Source organism: Perissodus microlepis, chromosome 22 (genome assembly GCF_051167445.1).
Source record: "Perissodus microlepis isolate ML-2025 ecotype Zambia chromosome 22, ASM5116744v1, whole genome shotgun sequence".
In the NCBI taxonomy this organism is placed as follows: domain Eukaryota; kingdom Metazoa; phylum Chordata; class Actinopteri; order Cichliformes; family Cichlidae; genus Perissodus; species Perissodus microlepis.
Window position 1 is genome coordinate 7,120,726 of NC_140481.1, and position 22,962 is coordinate 7,143,687.

Below are 22,962 nucleotides of genomic sequence, written 5' to 3' on the forward strand. Positions count from 1 at the left end.
TTCAACCGCAACAATACAAAAATGGAAGTTTCTGTAGTGTTTCTAAGACTGCATTCCAGATACCTCAGAACTTGAATGCCGCTAGTGACCGTGTTCCACAAGGAGCGAGTAAAACAGGATTTATTTTGGTTCTTAGCAAGGTAGAGTCAATCCGGTAGTACTATCAGCATAGTACTTATTTTTTGTGCATAAAAACACATTTATGCATGGAGCCTTATCAGTGCTCTGCATATGACTTATTTAGTTAGACAAAAAATACACAACGGTGGCAGTACAGAGTAAAAGTTTACAGCTTTACTAATGTTTCAGCAGTAAAGTTCAGTGCCGCCATCTTGGACTGCCAACTAATTTCGGTACAGATTAATATAACAAGGAATGGCTGTCGTAGACTGGTTCTGAAACTTACACTTTCCTGGTTTAGACACCCTTATTGTGTCTCCCAGTGCTCAAACACAAACTTATTATGCTAATAGCATCTTTTTACTCATTGAAAATTGTGCTGTGTATCTTGAAAAATAAAGGGGTGTAAAGAGTGTAATAAGCTGTAGTGGAAGTAATGTGCATTATTTACATTGCACAGAACAAAACACACTCTTACTCTTGGAGTGTTTGCTTTAGTTGGGTGTTTCTCAATTGCCACTCTTTATGGTGATTTTATGATAATGATATGGTAATGACGGGACTCAGCACCGCGGACAGCTCCCAAGTGTCGCTCCGCCCCCTTCCACCCGCTACGTGAGCGCGCGGCGACCAATCACTGCCTCCGCCTCGGTTCAGTTCTGGATACAACAGAGGGAGCTTCAAAGAGCCCCTTCACCCACAGAGGAGAGGACCGCTCCGGGTGTAATGCGTAGCTGGGCTTTGCCTTCTGCTTGGATGGGATAAAACCTACCGTTCAAATTTAAACGCTCACTGTGTGTGTGTGCGCGCACGCGCGTGCGAAAGAGAGAGAGAGAGAGTGTGTGTGTGTGTTCCGCGAGGACCGGGAAATGCTCTTCTAGCGCGAGCGCGGATGACATTAGAGCCCGCGTTTTTTCCTCCCCCCACACAAATATTCCCAACTTGGAGCCTTCTGGACGCCGAGCAAGTTTTTGTTTTTATCTTTTCTTGAATTGCGTTTGAGCAGTGTAGCTGGAAGCCCAGAAAGCAGCGCAGGACAAGATGGGGAGCGAAAAGTACTTACCGGAGCTCATGGCAGAGAAGGACACGCTGGATCCGTCTTTTCAGCACTCCCTGCGGCTACTGGATCAAGGTAAGCGTCCGTGGATAAACACTGAAGTAAACACTTGAGCTGCGCGAAAAATGTTTAGTAAGAACTTTTAGTTTTTAACGTTTGGTCTCCAGGCTACACGACATCAGCAGTCCGCCCACTTTTGAGTTAAAAATAAGAGGTACTTACAAATTTTCCCTTGGTCACACTAGCACAGCGAGGTCCTTTTTAGCAACAGGGCTGTTTTTGCCAAGTTTTCATGCTCACACTGTGCTTTAGCCTCCAGTAGTGAAGAAAATATGGCAGGAGAGACTAAACACTGCACCTTCAAACCTTTAAATTGGCCAAGCCTTGGTGTGAATGATGACATTTCAGCTCGTCTTAATTAGCTTGCAATTAGTGGATATGATATGTCATAAAGCCGGGGAAAATGCCGGTAAAGTGAATATCTGAATATCCTATATATTTTTTTCTTTTTCTGATGGCATACCGTGAAATGCTAGCCTGCAGTTCGTGAAAGGAACGGAATGACATCTCAGTTTACACGCTGCCCTCATCTCTATCCCCGTGCTGACATGTGTGAGCTGTGGTGCCAGCGCAGGAATAATCGCTCTTTATTCAGATAGAAGTGTTTCCCACTTTGAAGACACGGACGTGACTGAAATGCTGTGTGTGTGTGTGTGTGTGGATGGAGCGACAAAAGCGCTCGCATGCAGACGCTTTAATTAATCCGCTGCACAGGGTCCTGCTTTGAAGCTGTCAGGGTTCCCCCCCTTTTTTTTCTCTCGCAAACACTTTCTGGAGACTCCTGAGCTCTAAGGAGTGCGCTTTTACAGCAGCCAAGTGCATCCTTCAAGCAGCACTCACGGGCTTTGTTCGAGAGTCGAGCAGGCTGTTGGTGCCTTTACAGGTAACAGACGAGACAAGGAGCCCGGGTCTGTAAGCAGTCCTTCTGGGTTGTAACTAATTCTGTTGAATTCCAGCTCTTTTTATGCCGACAGCTGCGCCAGTTGTACTCGCTGTCTCGCAAACTTGGGGGATCTCAGGGTTAAAAGGGTTCGCTGGGGCTCAGAACAAAGCCAGGCACGAATCAAGTTTAATGGTGTTAAGATGCTGGAGTTTGCCATAGTTACGATCAGTTTACAGGTTATTTTGATCCCTGGTTGTTTGAGCCAATATAAAAGAGCATGTAAAGTGATCTGAAAATGACAGGAAAAGGGAAATCAGGAAAGCAGTTAATGGGTGGGCCCTTAATTTAAAATAGGCTCTTTAATGTAATGTATGCAGGTGTTTAAAATGTACTTAATTATTTTGAGTTTTCCATCTGTTTTGCACACCTAGTGAAGAGTATAGTTGTGCATACTTGTTTGAGCTTTCACTTTTGCGTTCAAATCTCTAAATTTGTGCTGTTGCCTTGGTTGTTTTAGTTGTGTTGAGGACAAAGATTGATTAGTGTAGATGTGCATTGCGGCTCCCAGTGTTTGCGTGTGCGAGAACAGTGTAAAGATTGAGCTGTTAATGGGCCACTATGACTGAGATGATCATTGTTAATATTGTTCAAATGTGCTGCAGTGTGGGGGGGATATGAACACAAGCTGTCTCTTAACACACGATGTAAACACTTAGTTAAATATGGGTCCTTTATGCCAACATTTTCTGACTGTATGTACTATAAAGATTACTGTATTGAGGTTGTGTAATGGGTATCTAACTTAAAATGAGAGATGTCAAGGTCTTGACTCGTCCTTAAGTACGGCACATCCAAAATAAAGAACTTGGATGGGATTAACTTTAGGTTAACTAACTTTTCTTTAGGTCAGTTTGCTTAAATTCTTTTCGGAGTAAATCGTAATAAAAACATGGTGGTTTTATGTAAAAGTCAGGTGTGTTAAATATTCCATGTCCTGTTAACAGTCCAGTGAGTGTTGCACCTTGTTTTTCTACAAGGTTCTGCAAGGACAGTAGTGTACACAGAAAAATGAAGCAATTATACTTCTATTACACTCCTATACATGCTCCTAAATATTAAAAATATAGATAGCACAGTGTAAAGCACAAACTCTGTGACTGACTTTCTGTTTTAACAAGTTTTTGCACAATATTATAAATAAAACTATTCCACTGCCGCTGCTCTGTCTCACAGCCTACTGATGAAAGTGACTGGTTTAAAAGTGTGGCACATTCTTTACTGGAAGGTAGACAATGAAAAATGCAAGAGCCAAAAGGCTTTGATCTCCTTTTTTATATATAGTGAAATGTAAACAGAAGTGACTCTAGACTAACAGAGTAACTGTCCTCTGTTAGGTCTGTATATTTTGGAGGCCTCACAATATCAACCATTGGGTCTTATTTGAAAAAGCAGCATTTTTCATTGAGCTGATTCATGTACAGTAAGGTAAATTCATTCCACTCAGTAAGGCAGATAAGCCTTTGTTTCACTCAGCACTTTTGGTTATCAGCTCCTTTTCAGATCTAGGTTAGATTTTTTTTTCTAACAACACTCATTTCCCTTGCTGATAGAGGGAAGATGGCAGCACCGAATCCTTAACGCTAGTTGAAAGACACTTACCAGCCACCTCTGTGACAGACTCTCTCTTAAAGACCTTTATCCACATGGCAGGTCCTTCTGTAGAGTTCTAGCAAATATCTTACCAGAATGGAATAAAAGTGAGTGAATACTTAAAGTATGGGCCAGGATATGCCAAAAAAGAAATTAAAAAAAAAAAGAGTGTGAAGTAAAATATTGTACAACAAGTTCTTAATGTAGTACTTCCAATAAAGTTAGTTGGCGATATTTCCGTCGAGGGCAAAGATTGCACTTGGACGCTGTCGCAGTGGCAGAATTAATCCGTGACATTTTATGAAGTAAGCGGTACTCTGCGGTGCACAAAATTTGGCCGAAACAGTCTGCCACAACTCCAAAACTGTAAATACTGTTATCTCTCTCTTACACAACAGATGGAACACGATGCGGCTTAATAGAGCACTTCTTCTGCCATCTTGCTGATGAGTTCTGGACTTGATTATGCAATTGGCAGGGGATGCAGGGAACAGAGCCGGAGTAACTGGAGTTACTGCGTGCACACGGCGAATATGAGATTACTCCGGGTCTGGAGAGACTTCCATTCAGGAAAAATTAGGGGGCATTGTATTGGAAGCTCGGGGACGGGGCGGACTGCTTTGATAAGTTTGAGCCATTCGCAAAGCTCCTCTCCAGCAAGGAGTGTATCTCTTCCCCCTGTGACAAGCCGCATACAGGCAGCATCAGGCTCTTGGAGCTGGAGGAATATCTTAAGCCAAAACAAGAGACAAGCAGGACTAACAGTCTGCCTGGAATGAAAAATCCTCAGCAGCATACTAATGAAGTGCTTCCAGGTATGAAAACACCTCATGTGGCAGGAAGTGCGTCTGTTATTAACATGAAATCTCGACTGTAAAAAATTGTTATTTCCATTGTGAATTTAACTAGTTGTTTTGAGAGCAAAAGTTCATCCAGGATCTTAGAAACAATCTTAAATTTCACATTATTAGTGGAATTCTACTTCGCTTCCATTCATATTTGATGTGATCCACTGTGTGCTTTGTTCCCCTTAGTGAACAAGGCTTTTATTGTTCTCTTCACTCAGTGGAGATGCAAATTGGAGAAATCTAGCAAGCCATGCTACCCGAGTGATGACATCAAAGCATCTAAGAAGTAATGTGCGGTAAAATAATAGATAAAGGTGGGACTGTTTGCTGACTTGGGGGAAATGAATCTGCTTTAAGCCGTGTGTGTCTCCACAGCGTGCAGAATGTTAGCAGAGCAGCAGCTCTGGTGCTCTGCGTGGGTCTGCACAGGAGGCGTTCAGGTGCAGTGTTCAGCTGTACATCACCTGCAGGTCTGGAAGCCTAGCTTACAGTCACTGTAGTAATGCACATAGAATACAGGAAAATAAATTTAGAGTGTAAAAATAAATTTTAGGAGCCACTGTCTTTCCATTAGAAAAGTTGCCAGACCCTGGTGACTATAAAGGGAGAAGGGGCTTGATACAGTGTTGTACAGGATTCATGAAGTGCGATGCAATTGTTAATTCTTAATTGTGTGGTAGTGCAGAGAGACCAGCAGCTACAGTCCCTGTGCAAACAGGAGGAGAAAGAGGTGGGGGGCGTTGGGAAGCTTTTTCCAAGGGATTGCCACAGTTGATGGATCCAATGGATTTGGCACACATTTTTAGACAGGAGGCCCTTCCTCGTGCAACCATCCTATTTATCCGATCTTGGGACTGGCACTAGGCGTAGACTAGCTCTGAGGCTGGGTTTCTTTCCACCTGTTGTGAACCGGGAATTCCCAGTGGATAGATGCAGCACAGGTCAGCTGAGGTCTGTTTGGCTTTGCTTGTTGTAGAAACCCTAGTTACAACAAGGTTAGCATGTGAATATACACATATTAAAAGGTTAGGATTAATGAGACATTTTATAATTAAGTCTCGGGAGTCAACAAATGGCCAAATCACATGACTGATTTAAGATGATGTAGCAGCAAGACACAGTCCCACTGACTCTCTGTTTCAAATTGTGTCAAAAGTGCAGACCTCAAATTATGGAAGAGTTTTCAAACCTAACTGTGCAGTTCTATGGATTTTATTGACAGTTTACCTTGCATATGCTGTCTATGTTGTGGACACGTCTAACTGTAATTAACACAGAAGCTTTTGAGATATGTTATGATGTGAATGATATTGTTAAACTATGTAAAAAAAATAAATGCCCTGAATGGTAAATGGTAAATGGACTGGTTCTTATATAGTGCTTTTCTACTCATCTGAGCACTCAAAGCGCTTTACACAACTTGTGCATTCACCCAACTTGTGCATTCACCCATTCACACAAGCACATTTTTCTAAGTGCTTTATAGCTAACATTCACACACATTCATACTCCGATGGATGCACCGGAGAGCAATTTGGGGTTAGTATCTTGCCCAAGGATATTTGGCATGCAGACTAGGGGAAGCCAGGAATCAAACCACCAACCTTCCGATCAGTAGATGACCTGCTCTACCACCTGAGCTGTAGCTAAATATAACATTTAGTGTTATATTTTAAATAATCTCAACAGATAATTTGGATTCTTGTATTTTTTTCAGTTTGATATTGCAAAGCACCATTTGCTAATGTTGGTGCTGCTCTCCCAAAGTGTATTAGAGTTATGGTTAGCACATATGATATGTTAATACATTTTATATTTGTTTAAACTCAGTCTGGGAACTCATCAGCTGCTTTGCCAAATTAGCAAAATTAGATAAGTTAAAGGCCACATGATGTCCGATAGGCCAGTTACCTGCTTGCAGCAAAGCCTGCTCAAATGTGATTGGTCAGGGCTATGGAAACTATAAAGCATGAGGTCCTAGAAATCCTCCCCTGTCTACAAATTCTACATATTAATAGTAATAATAATGGAAATGAGTGCAAACTTCTTTACAAATGACCAGGCCTTGTCTTTTTAATAGCACAGCATCAACAAAGAAAAGGAATATTGGATGAACCTTTACTTACTTGTTTTTGATGGAGTAGAGAAAAGTGTTACAGATAGATGTCTTAAACCAAACACAAGCCATGACAACAAAATTCAAAAAGAAAGTTACATAAAAGCATAGAGAAAAAAAGAGGACAACTTTAAAGACACATTATTGACAGTCTTGTTGATAATGCTTTTGGAAATGTAAGCTTTTTTTCTGCGTGTAGGTGTTACTCTACTCCTGATTAGCTCCTCGCTGTCAACTCATTTTGTTTGGCTCTAAAGTGAGGTGGTAGACTATGTGACGAAAATGCGAGAGATTCAAAGATTTTTCAGCTCTCGTTTGACGTTGCAGCCTCGATGCACACTGATGAGCTAAATATTAAAAGGAGGTAAAGCTGACAGCCTTGATCACCTTGGAGTTGTACCACCCACCGTGGCATTTTTGCAGTCCTCCACAATATCAGGCAGAGGATACAAACTTTTTGTGTACACCTTTGATTATTAAAGATCATTGAAACAAAATTTGCTGTGCTTCAAAGGACAGACAGTCATGTTTTTGTGTGGGTTTCTAGTTGTAAACAAGTGTCTCCTTGCAACAGATGTATTCTGTTTGTTCAGGATGTGTCTGCAGAGCTGCGTGCAGCCCGCTCTGAATCTTTCAGGACCTCTGGCCCAGTTTGGACATTGTAACCTCAGTCCCACACATAAGATGCTTTTTTTAATTGGATAGTCCACAGCGGGAGCCTGGCACAATGTTTGGATTACTTTAACAGCCTGAGCTAGCTTCCCCATCAAAAAAAAATCCCTAACAGCAACGAACACACACACACACACACACACACACACACACACACACACACACACACACACACACACACACACACACACAGAACATCTGCAAAAAATGAGCAGGTGTGGGAAAGTAACCTTAATTCAGACATGATGCTTCTATTGTTAATTCATACATTTCCATCTCATCAGAAGAACAGGGGGTATTTTTAGCCATGCTTGATTTTGTGTCCTGAGTGAGAGCAGTCTGTGGGATACAATGCCCAGAAGTGTGCAGAAATAAGCTTTGGCATAGCATCAAAGGCAGAGATATCATTTTGTTGGGGAAACAGTACTTGATAGCGATAATGATCTGCGGATCTGCGGCGGGCCGACACGCTGAGCCACACAGCGAGGTGGAGGTGAAGGCGCAGCCACAGCACTGAATCTGTCTGAGGCCGGGACCTGACCGGTGATCTGACCCACAGATGTAGTGAACTCGCAAGTGAACTGTAAGTGAGCAGAAAAGCGGAGCTCCAGAAACTGGCTTTGCATGCAGACGAGTCTGCAGAGCGTTGCCGTGGCTGAGGGCTGTTTGCGGAGCGCCGTCTCCTGCTTCGCAGCAGCTCCCACTGGAATCCAGGGGTGAAATGTAGGCCAGGACGAACGCAGGCACACCCCGGCTATTTCCAAAATCCTGCTTGTTTGCAGGCGTGACGGATCACATATTTTCCTTGATTTCTCCGCTAATGTGAAATGCATGTTCTCGCTCATTAGGGCAGCAGTAATGAGCCACTTCGAAGCTGCACCTGATGAGCTTTAATACAGTTAAAATGTAAAACCTGGAATATGTTAATGTTACTCAAGTTATAGAGTCACACTGGTACATGTAAACAAACACAATCACTAGTTATCAATTAGAATGGTAAATAGACTGCAATCATAAAACACTTTTCTGAGTGCTCAAAGCATATTCTGTCCTTAGGTATGTCTATTGTATCCTTTTGAGGGGGTACTTATTTTAACAAGAAGACCCTTTACAAAGGGTGACATAGGGGTACCTATTCAGGTAATTTCTTGAGTTGGGTAGGTATGTATGTGGCCTTTCTAACTTTACTGACTCCTCAAAGCTTTATTTTGTATCTGAACCCACAATAGATTTGGGGAATACTTACCTAACATGTACATCTTTGCCCTGTGAGAGGACAGGAGAACAAATCTTAAATTCTTAGAGAAAAATTTTTGTCCTTTGGATGTTTCCTGGTGTTGTAAAGGATACATACTTTCACTTCTAGGTGCAAATATGTATCTTTTACTGCCTGGTAACATATATATGAACCTTTTGGACGTTTAAAACGGTGCACATAGTTACCTTAAGGTCCAATAATTATTCATGTCATTATTTTATTCAGTCAGTAATCATGTAGATTATTCCTGTAGGTACACAAATGGATTTTTCCTGCATCCTTATCTCTGAGTGAGTATATGAAGTATGAGTGTGTGCAAGAAAATGTGTCCATTTTAGAATTCATAACAATACATATTTGCTTCACAATGCAACATTTCCATTAGCAACCTGCTGTTTTTAATCCACCTTTAATACATATAGCTTCTTTTTTGCCTTCATGAGGAAGACTGATAGATGTTAATGCGTTTTCATTAAGCCCATATTTATCAAGTCCTGTTTTTATTCTCAGTCACCTACTGATATATATGTGGAATTAGATTTTGTGTTCCAACGATGTAGGCGGATTTCTCCCTCTTTAAAGCTAGACTTTGTGAGTTTCGAAAGAAAAAAAACAGCGTTTGACTAACAAATAAAAAAAAACTCATAAGCAATAAAGCACACTCCTGTGGGAGGAACCTGACTACCAGAGAAAACCCAGCAGTCACCACCAATATTAAAGACAGATACAGAGTTAGATACTTCTTAAAACATATTAAATGTTTTTTATCTACTTTAAATTTAGTAAAACCTTAAAATCTAAAAGTAAAGTTAGTATTTTAACTTATTTGGCCACACACAGACTGGTAGTAAACCTTAAAATCCTTAAAATGAGGCAACATTTGCAAAGAAGTATGAATATATGTATATGTATCTGTTTTGGGCCTTCAACGTGGTGCACATAGTTAAGGCCCAACTCTTAAGTATTAGTGTAGACAACTGTAGAGACAGAAATTGACTTTTACTGTGTCTCTGTTTCCAAAAGTGTGTATTGTGTATGAATGGCTGTTAGAAAATGCATCCATTTTAAAATTCACAACAATACATATAAATGTATACTTCCCAATGTTACAATTCCATTAGCACCTTTTAATTTAAATGACTAAACTTTTCTGTATTATATGTTATATATATCTTCTTCTGGTAGAAGTTGATGTGTTTTTATTAAGCACATATTTACATAGGGCTTCGTTATTCTCAGCCACATACTGGTGTATGTGGAATTTAATTTTTCATTCCATACATGTGGGCGTATATTTTCTCTTTAGAGCTAGGCTTTGTGTGTTTTCAAAGGACAAATAACACATTGTTGACTAACAAATACAAATCTCAAAGTGTAACTCATGAGCTATAGAGCACACTCCTACACAATTATAAATGAGTGTATCAGAGCTGCTCATTAGCTGTTTTTTATATGAGAAATTTACCAGAAAAACTAAAAACTTCTTATATTTAATAGTTTGCAATTCTCACAGGTCATGCAATTTTATTAAATTATTGCAATGTTCTTTTACAAATATGGTACAAATATGTAGCTTCTACTGCTTAAGAACACACACATATATTTTTTATATATAAAAAATATATGTGTGTGTTTACCCCCTTGAAGGGGTAAAAAATGGTTGCCTTAAGATTCATTCAACATATAGAGTAGAGGAGCTAGTGATTAAACCACCTGTCTTGCACAATAATATTAATAATAATTATTATGTATGTCCGCGGTCCCAAACCCCCGGGCCATGGAACAGTACTGAGTCGTTTGATACCCGAGTTGAGGCTCGGGTAGGGCTGGGCGATATGGCCTAAAATTCATATCGCGGTATAATTTGAAGCAAGTGCGGTAACAATATATATCGCGATATATTCTTTTCTTCTGTATAACGTATTTTCCACACTATAAGGCACACTTAAAATCCTCTAATTTTCTCAAAAATCGAGAGTGTGCCTTATGTATGAATTCTGGTTGTGCTTACTGACCTCGAACCGATTTTGGCGTGCAGAAATCTGCTAAAAAATGTTTTAGTACAACTTTGGTGAGCTGCACTGCTTGATGGATTGTCAGAGCATTACGGCTGCCGTAGTGAGGAGCTTCACGGAGTAATCTGGGTCCAAAACTCCGTCCCTTCAGGTCCCAAAGTCAAACGAACACTGAGAGTTAAAAACGGTCTAAATTCCTTAATCTTTAATAAAATCTTTACCAGGTGTAACAATTAAGTTTAACTTCCAGGCATCCATGAAAACAGAAATTATTAAATTTAACGGAGTTGGAAGTTAACAGGAAGTTAGCTCGCTAGTTTACACCTAAACATGACATACCATGTTCTGACTGAGAGATTTTTGAAACTAATTAAAACGTACAGCTCTGCTACCACTTCCAACATAAATGAAGACAGAAAACCAAACAGCAGTGGCGTTTGAGGGGTTACTGAAGTTGGACTTCCTGGTATATAATGTTGTGCTACGTGATTGCTAGCGACACAGCTATGTTAGCATAACATTAGCACAGTGAAGCTGGAGGATGAACGCCAACCTTTCTTCCACTCGATAAAAGTTAACGTGAGGGATTCTGGTGGTCAGGGACAAATGCAATCGCATAGCAGGACGCTATACACGGGGCAAACTTCAGTCAGGAGAACAACTGAGATTATTCATCCACAATACAAGGTTAGTTATTAATATACTGCAACAACATGGGAACAGAACAGCTGCGAGAGAATTCAACATTAATGAATCAATGTTACGGAAGTGGAGGAAGCGCAGTTTTTCGCTTTCCCCATATTTCAAAAGTGCTTCATCTCTTTGCTATGACTGTCGACCGCCATAATTTGCAGATGATAATAGTTGTAGCCATTGCGATGCTTTCGACCAAAACAGGTGCCGCTTGATGACATCATCAACATGCGCTATAGAGCGGTATAGTCAAAATCTCTATCGTTGGCCAAATTTATATCGTTTCTATTGTATATCGTTTCTATGGCCCACCCCTAGGCTCGGGTGGGATTATCTTTATGTGATTGTCTTTATCGGTTTTTAGCGTTATTTTTTTAGCGTTTTTATTGTCAACTCAGTTTCCCTGGGTCTTTTCCTGTGTGTTATGAATAAGTCTTCTTTTTTTTGGTACCAGTACTGGTTTTATTTTGTCTTTTTCTCCATGACTCCTTAATGACCGGTCCGTGAAAATATTGTCAGACATAAACTGGTTGGTGGCGCAAAAAAGGTTAGGGACCGCTGATATATGTCATTAAAGGCCTGGAAGAAAACCATGGCAAAAGTATGTAATGAAAACGGAATTGCTTAAAGTGATGAACCCAATGAGAAATGTCACTTATCTGTAGTTTCCTCTAGCTAAATGGGGCCTTTTAGTGGCTTTCAGCTCACTGTTTTGGTTTTACAATGTACCACATGTGTACCAATGTGCCAGTTATACTTCATATTCCATTTGCCATTTTCAGTATATGCCCATCATAAACTACCAGTTAGGTAAAAAGATAAATAAGAATTATTTATATTTACGTGCACTACAGAAACAAGACTGCAACTGATGTTAATGCCATGGTTGCTTGATGTGCACAATACAGTGTACGCTTAGCAAGTAATTCTCAAGTAAGTACTAAATACCATGAATATCAGAAAAAAAAGAGCCAAAATTATTTGGCTCCATAAACATAAAGCAACAATTTTGAGTAAGATGTATCTTAAATTTATAAAATCAAAGGTTTACTTGTTTAAACAATTATTTATTTAAGAAAAATATGCTTGGTAAAAACTAAATGTATAGTAAGCAAAAAACCTGTATTTGACCATGTAATATAACATTTTAAATTGTGCTTATATAACACGCAAAAGTCACCTGTAATCAGATTACTTAAAATGAGCATTTTTGGCATAAATATTTTTTTTGTAGTCTCATTTTTTTAGTTGTGCACATTTTGTTCTTTTACTTTTTTTGGGGGAAAGTTATAATTTTGTTTATAACATTAACTAATGTACTAAAGAGCTTTATTTGTTTATTTTTTTGTTAATTTTTTGTTATTTTTTGTATTTTTTTGTTTTTAACCCCCTAAGACCTGAACTCTTCCACAGCATGCATTTTTAATTTCTCTTTGATATTTGGACATATTGGGGCCCAATGAATGTAAAAACAAAGAATTACCAGATTTTTTCTTTTTACCTTATTTTTGTTTTTATGAAAAATAAGAGCCACATATGAGGATATTTGTTTAAAAGTTTGATAGAACAGTAGCAGTATAACATCCTCGTAAGTGGATATCAGGCCCTATTTTGGTCTAAATAACCCAAAATGTGATGTCCACATATGTGGACGCCAGGTCCTAGGAGGTTAAAGCCGTTACCAATAGGCATCGTTTTAGCATCACTGTCCAATACTAAGAGCATTCCTGTTGTAGCTTATGGGCTGTGGCTTTTCTGGGCACTTTTTTTGCTCATTCCACGCCACAGTGCTTAATAATTGCATGATTCCTCTCCAGCTTTTGGCTCATTGGGCTCTCCTTGCATCTCTATCATTGTCCACACAATCTCATCACCACATTTCACAGAATACAGTCTCCACCTGGCGCAAAGCTTGCCGTGGGCTCAGTTTGTTGATTTAATGTTGAGACTGTCAAATTTCCATGTTGAACACGCTCCTCAGGTCTAAACGCTGCATTCATATTTCACATGCCACAGAAATGTGCGTTTTCCTCCTCGACCGGCTTGCATACCTTGCTGAGGGCCTGCCTTGAGCTGTCTACTAGGAAGGCTGTCCAAGAGGAGACTCAATTAAAGCGGACAGTCAGAGCTGCTTAAATAATGCAAAGCGCACTTGTTTAGGCAGCAGTATGCTGTAAGCAGATATTCCACCTCTCTGGTTAGAAGATCAGTCATAGGTGTGTGTTGCTAGGTCCTTGACAGCACTGGGTATGGTTTAAAATTTTAGATACAGGTATTGGTGCAATAAAACTGCTGTCTTTCGCTACTCAGGTTAAACATGATATATAAGTCACTTAGACAACTTAAAAATGTTATTGTTTGGCTTTTTTCAGTATTTTATTTGTTCCTGAGTAAATCGGTTTGGCTGAGATTAAAGTTATAGTTTTTACACAGCTGAATAAACGTCAAGCAGACAACTGGTTATGAGAAGTGTGAGATGCTCGAGAATATACTCCGGTGTCCTGTTATATTTTAGATATCAACGAGCAGACGGCTGCGTTTATTAAACTCCACCGAAACAATCTGCAAATTTCATTAAAATTTAATAAACTAACATCTTGTTTTTATTTTTAGTTAGCACAGACCTTAAACACTTAAAGCTGTAAGCTAATGATAGTTATATAAGAGCAGATGCATGCTGGTGCAATAAGCTGTACGTTTTATGTCCAATGGACGCATGATGTGATTAGTCGACAAATTGCAAAAATAATCGGTGACTAGTCGATTATCAAAATAATCGTTTGTGGCAGCCCTAGTACATATGCAGCAGCAACCATCATCCACATCATCCACACTCTGCTGCTACGTTGGAGCGTTAACTACATGGCTCCTTACACTGATTCTTTTTATTTTCATATGTGCAGTCTTAGTATGATATATATAGCTGATGTGATTAAAGATGCACTGATTCAATATTTGCATGAAATATTGGTCTGACGCAAACTGTTAGACTGCGTGTTAGTCTGTCATTGTCAGATAATATATGTCACAATTGAATATACAGTATCTGTTCAGTTCAGCAGCATGAGGAAAATGAACAGATTGTTTTACTTGCCATTTGTGTAATTTTCTTGCCTGCTCCACTCTGTGTGTGCGGGGTTCTACACTGAGAGCAGAAAAGGCGCACTACATTCAAATCACAGCAAAGTGCAGCAAAGACTCACAATGTGCTGGAATGAAGCACAAACCAAAACATTAGGCGAGTATTATGAATACATTTTCATTTAATTTATCTTGCTCCCATTCTTGTGTATGATTTCACTGATATGTAAAATATTTAATGTTGTAAAAAAAATTGTATCGGTCCATGCCTTCTATCATGATTGGCTGTCCCCATCGTGCCAAGAGAAAATAAAGTGTTCATCTAGACCGGCCAGTTTAGATCTCTTATTGCAGAACTGATGCTGAGAAGCTTGTTTCATCACCTTAACAGTGCAGCCTAGATTTCAGCTTTCACACATCACATATATAGAGATCATTAATCAAAATTTTATTGGATGATAACGTGATCCACAGCGGTGTCCAAGACAGGACGCAGACAGACCAGGATTACATTGGATTAGTTTGAAAAGCAGTAGAAACTCCCAGACTGTATCAATCTGTTTGCTGTGCCTGAGGCTGAGAGACAAAGAGGGATGGGGATATAAAAGAAGGAGAGGGTTGGCAGGGCTGTAGAAAAAGTAAGAGCCTCTTTCCCCTGGGGAAAGGTTATTTGTAAGGGGATTGTACCAAAGTCACTTACAAAAGGCAAAATGCAATCTGGTGGGGGTGGTGAGTGCAATGAAATGGGAGTGGGAATAGAAAAAAACGCAGTTATGATATAGAGTGCTGCTGTTGATGTGTTAGTGATAAAATTCAATTTTTTAAAAAAGTCCACGTCCACTGTTGTTGACTCCTGCTTTCATGCTATATCTCATCTTCTCCATCTGAAATACAGTTTTAAAAGCTTAAAAGGGTGGCACTGCGCATCCCCAACAAAATCTTTTGTCGTTACTGATACGATGAAAGATAAGTGTGATTTCCCACTCCCTCAAAGGACCGGTGTGCTGCAAAGTCATCGCTTATTCATTTTTGACGCTATGGAAGCTGTGCAAACACATTCTGCACGCTCGGAAACATCCTTTTATCGCGTGAGTGTTTTATTTTACTTTGAGATGCACTAGAGAATCAGATATATTTTCAGCCCAGTTTTTTCTTTTGCACTAAACTGCTCTATTATAGTTTATGTTTAACTTTGGAGCTTTTTTCTCCCCTTTTTTTCTTTTTTGTGAACTTGCAGGAGCTCTTTCTATGCCCCTGCCTCACCTTGATCTCCCCACGACAGCCACTGCTTCCCTTTCTCACTCTATTCTTTATTTATGTCGTTTTGTGTGGTTGGCACCTCTATAGAGAGGATTGCACTGGATTAGCTTCTCCGCCTTCCCAACTGATCCGATCCATTTTGTGTAATCCAACTCAATTTAATTATGTTTATCGTTCCACCTCGCTGGTGCCGAGAAGCAGCAGCACACCTCTACCAAGATAAGCCTGGGGACCTTGTGCCTCTTTGCTGGCAGAGCATCTGCCTGAGCCTGTTGCTTTATAAACAGATGGTGTAAGTCACCTACACTCTCAGTAAATAATGTGTTAGGCACAATATTATGTTTTCAAGCACCGCTCAAACATCAGCGTGACATGGAAAAAATATCCGAGGCTGAAGATCATAACCCAATTTTTGATGTCGCTTGTAGAGAATTTGTACAGTTTAGCACCGTCTCCACCCTCTTGATAGTGAGAGAGTTAATACGCCCACTATACAGTTTTCCTTATTACTTTTGCAAGTCTAATCCTCAGCATGGAATTTCAAAGGCTCACAACCAAAGCCTAAAAAATGGCTCAAGGGCTCACAAATAGCCTGACCACATTGAAAATACGACTCAGCATGTGGCAGTTGTGCGGTAAATCTTTGTTGCGAGATGTCCTTTGGCTTCTCATGGCACAATTTCTGCATGGGTGAGAAATACCTCTATTATGTTTTTCTTCGAGGGAGAGGACCCAAAGCAAACTTAGAGCAGACAGGCAGATGAAAATGAACAAAAAGACTACTTTTGATGTAGAGGCGGTCTCAAAGAAAAGACAGCTGGAGATCCAGAGTCCTGTACTACGGAGCAGGATTTCAGGCTTAGTGGGGTAACCTCAGGTTTAACCAAGGCTTTTTCAGGGTTGTGAAGGTGGTTCTTCTTATTGGGGTGCATCGCTGTAGTAACTCAGACTGAAGCCATAACCTGAAAATTAGCATTACCATACCCGTGGAGTTCGATGTGCACATTCTAAAAGGATCTATAGTTTGTGGGGACTAGACCAAAGTCTTTAAAAAATTTTAATAATACTAATAAGAAATGTAGATTTCTAGGAGCAACTTTGCTTCTTGATACCCCCCCCCCGTTAGGAACAAACTATTTTAGAGCATTTCTTTTGTTCTGTAAGCCTTAATAGAGCTAAAACTGTCTTATAATGGGGTGTGCGCGACAAGTTGATTAGACGAGTAGACGATTAATTTTAGCTATTGTCACTAGTAAGTACCACGTGTACTAGTTATTTAATCGAAGTGTTAATATTTTTAATGACGCTCAATGCTGGTAAATGTTCGTAATATGGTTGTTATGCAGCCATCCGCCACTAGGTGGAGCTGTAGCCACAATATTGTTGTAGCAAAATGCCAGAAGTTTGTTAATCTAGGCATGATCTTTTTGCTAGCCCTATTATTGTTAATTACTTGGATACTCAGTGGATACAATGAGTTTCCTCTGAAGGGTTGCTGGCATCTTCCTTAGAGATAGGGTGGGGAGTTTAGTCATTTGGGAAGGGCTCAGAGTAGACCTGCTACTCCTCCACATTGAAAGGAGCCAGCCGAGGTGGTCACGCCCTGGGTGAGGTGTTTCAGGCTTGTCCTGCTGGAAGGAGGCCCTGGGGTAGACCCTTTAGACTCTGGAGAGATTATGTGCAGATGTGTCTGCGGAGAGGGATGTCTGGGCTTCTCTGGTTAAGGTGCCAATCCTGCCACGGCCCAGTTAAGCAGAAGAGGATGGATGAATGATTTATTGTTTTCTTTTCATTTTAGACATGAATAGTAGAATGGCACAATCATCACACTTTTCAATCACAATTTTTCATTTCTTGGGTGTTAATTTGTTATGTTTTAATAATATGTGTACATCTTTTGTAGTAACATATTTTTATATCATATTTAAAATTAGCTTATTTAATTTAAGTTACTTTTTTATTCTTCTTTGTTGTCTGTTTGGAGTATAATGTTCACGATGTACGATGCCAGGTGCCACACAGTTAAGCGCAATTAAATTATTTATTTTTAAAGGATGTGATTAGGGGTGGGTTTTGATAATCGATTTATCGATTAAAATCGATTCTGGCTTGGATAACGTTATATCGATTCATTAAAATCCTGAATCGATGTTTTAATATAAATTTATTTTGCCCGAAATGCCAGAATCTCAGTTTCAACAACCACCAAACAGCTAAGACAGTAAACGAGAGCAGGTACACGGATTCTGCACAAAGACGTAAACACAAAGCTCGGACCCGCCGACGGATCAGAATCAGTGAGATGTCGCCTTTCTCACCCGACAGCACGGATACGGTCGGGGCTGAAAGCCGACAGCTCGCTGATTCTGATGTTTCGGCGGGTCCGCGCTTCGTGTTTACGCCCTTTATGCGCTGATTCTAAAGCTGTTAGTTTTATCTCTCTCCAAACAATACTGACTGAACCAGCAGCAAAAGAAGATCCAAACTACGCTTCACATAAACATCGTCATGGACTCCCTCTGACTTTTGCTGTTTTGCTTCCACCACAATAAAATCACACTTCATGCACAGCTCTCTCTCTCTCTGTGTACTTCAAGAACAGTTTCCCGTCTAAAAATCTGTTTTCTGCATTATTCGCTCGCTTGTTACGCACAAGACTACAGTTATTTACAGCGCTGTCGGCCGATGTTTTTTTTTCCTTTTACTTACTTCCGAAAAGAAAACCTAATTTCTGCCGTTCAATACTGAACAAATTGAAACTTTTTAAAATTATGCAAAATGCAAAACGGTTAGCCGTGTCTGTAATAAAACCGCTGTAACTTCAGAGGTAATGTTCATATTAATGGTTTTCTTTAGTTTTTGATGTACTGCAGAATATTTTTATAAAATCCCAGGCCAGGAAAATCACCTTTATGTTTTTCTGTGTTTTATCTTCAGCTATTTTGACACAAAGGTGTCTGCTGTGATGCTTACACCTTTGATAAAGTCTGGAAAGTGTCAGCTTCCTTTTTATAGATACAAAAATATGTAAATGTACTGATCTGAATTATAATATTTCTGACTGCCTGAGGCAAAATTTCCCAGATTCAAATCGAATTGAATCAAATCGAATCGAATTGAATCAAATCGTGGATCGAATCGATTCGGGACCTTGTGAATCGGAATCAAATCGATTCTAGAAATCAGTGACGATACCCAGCCCTAGATGTGATTAAAGCTTTCAAGTGCCTTTGTTTCGAGAGTTTTTAACATTGTCCATTAACCGGGTCTCAAATTTAACATCTGATTGTTGTTAGTTTTAGACTATTCCATTAGTCTATTTTTTCCCTTGTTAAGTTGAAATTAGTCACCAGGAACATCCTTTGTCTTACAGCATGTCTTATAGGATCTAACAGATAATGATAGACAGATGTACTCTTGCTACAGGGCAGTGATACTAAAAGGTCTGTTGACTGACACGGTCCTCTTTTTTTTTGGTCAGCTTTCTGCTGTGGCTTTTTTTTTGTCTCAATGACCAGTCAAAGTGCACATAATTTTGTAAAGCACCTTTTAATTCAACAGACCTACATACAGCACAATTATATCACATACATTCATGTGAGTGAAGACAGCAAAAGAAACGAAAAAACGAGCCAAGGAGGCACAGAAGATACCTAGGCTGTGGTTGGATAATCAGTTTTGTTTGGGAAGGTTCCTAACTGAATGATGTCCAGAAATTTCTGCATGATTTTATTTTGGAGATGCTGAAAGCTTTAACAAAGGGAGCGGGAAGGCAGCGGGATGCGAGAATATGAGCGGACAGCAGGCTGAGCAACATGTTTTATTTATTAACATTTCATTTCATAAATGTGACTGGTAGCCTTTCTTTTTTTAAATTTAAATTACAGCCTCTGTAAATTTGTCTTTAGGTTGTCTACTTTCATGCAACATGCGCACAGTTTTATTATTTTCAAATGACTCACCTGGTTTCATCGTTGCTATTACTACTTCCTCCCTTTGTTTCCCTGATTACTCACCCAGCACACAGCACACAGCCATGCTTCCATTTGCTCCGCACCCTTTCTAGCGTGCTCCCGCACCTTCATGTGTGTCCTCATGCCAGTTTTTTTTTGTTTTTTGGATCACAGTTTTTGCCTTTCATGTAAGTTTGGCCTGATGTACTTTTCAGACTGTTTTTGGATTCTGTCTCTTCCCTGCCGCTTGTAGTTTGGACACATCTGCTGTCACATATTTGGTGCCGTCTTGGTGTCATCAGATTCCCCGAGCACTCATTTCACCTCCTTCACATCTTTTCTCAAACTCGTGACGTTTTCAGTCGAAAGGTAGAAAAAGGGATTGGTAAAAAACATGGGAGGGAATTTCTTTTTCTTTTAACCCTTCAGCTGGATTCTAGAGAACGTGTACATGAGAGAGGTGAACAATAAATAAAACAGAAACCACAATTTGACAAACAAGAGGCCAACACTAGGACATTCTCCAGTTCTGTGTGGCAGTGTTAATGCAGTGGACTTTACTAGGCAGCAGAAGTTATCACCCACCAATTGTGAAAAAAAATAAAAGTCTAGGCTCTGCTCTGATGTCTACAATACTTCTGTCGTCTGCACCACAGTCTGGTTCAGTGTTGCAGAATGAATCTGTTACTGAAATATACAACATTTGTCAGGAGTAAAGCAAACATTGTATGCAGTGTAGGATAATGCAACTCCAATTAGGATCAAATATAATAAACAGGACTAGAAAACATCCTTACAGAAAACATCCCTACATTTAAGCATTGTTTTGATGTCACACACAGAGGCGACCTGCTTCCAAGCATCATCCTTTAAGTAACTATTAAACATCATTAATCTTGTTTGTCGCGTTAAGTATTAAATGCCCTGCTCATCTTTTGACAGCAGGAAAAAAAGAAAAAGAAAGAAAACAGGGCGGGCTTTGGTGGAACATGAATCTTTAATGAGCGAGGGTGGTGGAGATATCAGTAAATGAAAGTTAAGTGCATTTTCTGGGTTTTTGGAGCAGGAGAAGTTATCCTGTAATGCACTAGGAGAGGAGGAGGAAGAGGAGGGGAGATGGATGCTCATTTACCACCTGTGCCAGGAGACCTTTCCTCGTGTCCTGCCGGGCTGCTGGCTTCGCTGTGTCTCCCATCTCTATTTTAAGAGCTTGATATTACAGCCTAATTGTGTTCAGAGTTTTTTCAGGGGCATCTCTCCTCTGTTTCGTGTGTCCCTTTTTCTCCTGTCACATAGCATGCCAACAAAATCATTAAAAATAGAAGGCACCATTTGTAATTTGTGTGTTTTTTTAGGATGGCTGCTTTTAAACATGAATTATCTCGTTCTCATTAATACAGCGTTGAGAACAGATGCAGCGTGCTTTTCAGTCAGCCTGTTAACATGTCACTGCTGTTCCAGCTGGCTGTAAATCATTCATTAAGTCTAAGCAATAGAAAAGCCACAAACAAGGGTCAAATTAGGGTATATGACCCTCATAACCAGCCCAGTTTTCCACTCTCGCCTTGGTAATGAAAAGATAGGGCTGGTTCTTCGGCACTCCAGCGGATGGTTCCTTCATTGTGCCATCTGGCAGTGCTTCTTGGTAGCATTTGCCCAGTAAGAGGCTTGTTAAAGTCTGCCCTGGGAGTTGATCTCTGTCTGTCTGCTTGTTAAATTTCTGTCGGCGGCCATCATTAGTCAACATGAAAAAGGGTTGGCACTTATATAGACTGGTATATATATTTATATTTATATGTATGAGCAAAATGAGTTAATTATACAAACCTTTATATAACATTTATATAGGCTATACAGGCACATATAATAGAAGAACTGAACAATACTTGGCGAAATATAATTATAATAAAAATAATGCTGCTTGTGTCCTGCAGAGTTCTTGTTCTGGGCATTTTCTAGAAAAAAAAATGACCAATTTTGTGCAACATATTAAACCCTTAAACAACAGATTCTTAAAAATGTAACTCATAGTGTCATGGTGGCAATTCATTGGTGTTATTCAGTTCTGGACAAATATAGCCAATCACATTATGACTGTGGGGGTGTTCATGTATTGGCTTACTGATAGATTTTAAATCTGAGCAATACTGGTTATAATTGATCAGGCATAATGGTATGCCTAATATTGTGTTGCTCCCCCCTTTGCTGCCAAAACAGTCCTGACCCTGCAGTTCAGCTCGTCCCGCAGATGTTAGATTGGCTTCAGATCTATGGAATCTGCAGGCCAATCAACACCTCATTTTCATTGTTGTGCTCCTCAAACCACATTTTGCTCTTAAAAAATGCTCCAGGGTCAGGTCATCAAATCGTCACAATTTGGCCCTTTGGTCAAACTCGCTCAAATCCTCATGCCTGCCCATTTATCCTGTTTCTAACATTAACTTTGAGGACAACATGTTCATTTCCTCGCTAATGTGTCCCTCCCACTAACAGGTGCCACAATAAAGCGATAATCAGTGTTATTGACTTCACCTGTCAGTGGTCATTATCTTATGCCTGAGCTGTGAATTGTCTGTATACTAAGGCGAAAGCGCATGAAAACCGACTTTTTTGACCCTATGCGACCCATATCCGATCATGGTATGACAGTGTGACCGTAGCCTTATTTCTTCCAATAAACCATGCTGACCCTGGCACACTGTCCAGGTGTGGTTGCATGGTGAGTCAAGCAGTGTCCAGGTCACTTGTACTCACTGTCCAGTTGTGTCACTCATAATGGTGACAAGCAACAGGATTGACTAGAGTCGCCTTGGTTGCTTTTCACCCCCCCCCCCCCTTAACATTACAAAACACTGTAAAAGATAATGGAATAAAAGAAACAAACATCAATTTAAATAATCTAATATAATCTAATCCAGACCTTCCCAAAGTGTGGGGCCCGCCCCCTAGGGGGGGCGCAGAGCCATTGCAGGGGGGGGGGGGGCGCGGTATGAAAGGGGGGGGGACAAAACACTTGGACATTGCTAGCACGGGGCGCCCACAGAAACGCAAAGCAGGAGATGAAGCATCGCTGAATATGTTTCCAAACCAACTTCATTCTAAGCCAAAGACCAGAAAATATGGTGAAGCATATCTTTCCTTTGGTTTCACTTGCACAAGTGCCAAGGTAGGTCTCCCCTGCAGAATAGGTTTTCCCTGTGTCGGGAGCAGCGCTGGGCTGTTCAAATCACGGACAAACAGTATCCCACAGTTGTTTTTGTTTTTAAACCCATTTTGCACAGAGAGGCATTTTTTGA

General features: G+C 40.1%; 1 protein-coding gene across 3 annotated transcripts in view; it reads left to right on the forward strand.

Annotated features, from left to right (window-relative positions):
• The first annotated feature begins 769 nt into the window (after nt 1–769).
• Nucleotides 770–22,962, forward strand: part of khdrbs3 (KH domain containing, RNA binding, signal transduction associated 3) — a 151,700-nt gene continuing 129,507 nt past the window's right edge. The window contains exons 1-2 of one of the 3 annotated variants that reach the window (XM_084920196.1): nt 1,153–1,252; nt 4,169–4,585. In XM_084920196.1, coding sequence (XP_084776322.1) covers nt 4,546–4,585 — 40 coding nt within the window. In that variant the 5' untranslated portion in view covers nt 1,153–1,252; nt 4,169–4,545. Of the gene's footprint in view, nt 1,253–4,168; nt 4,586–22,962 lie in introns of all 3 variants that reach the window. The other 2 variants (XR_014799300.1, XM_084920195.1) reach the window with 2 other exon arrangements.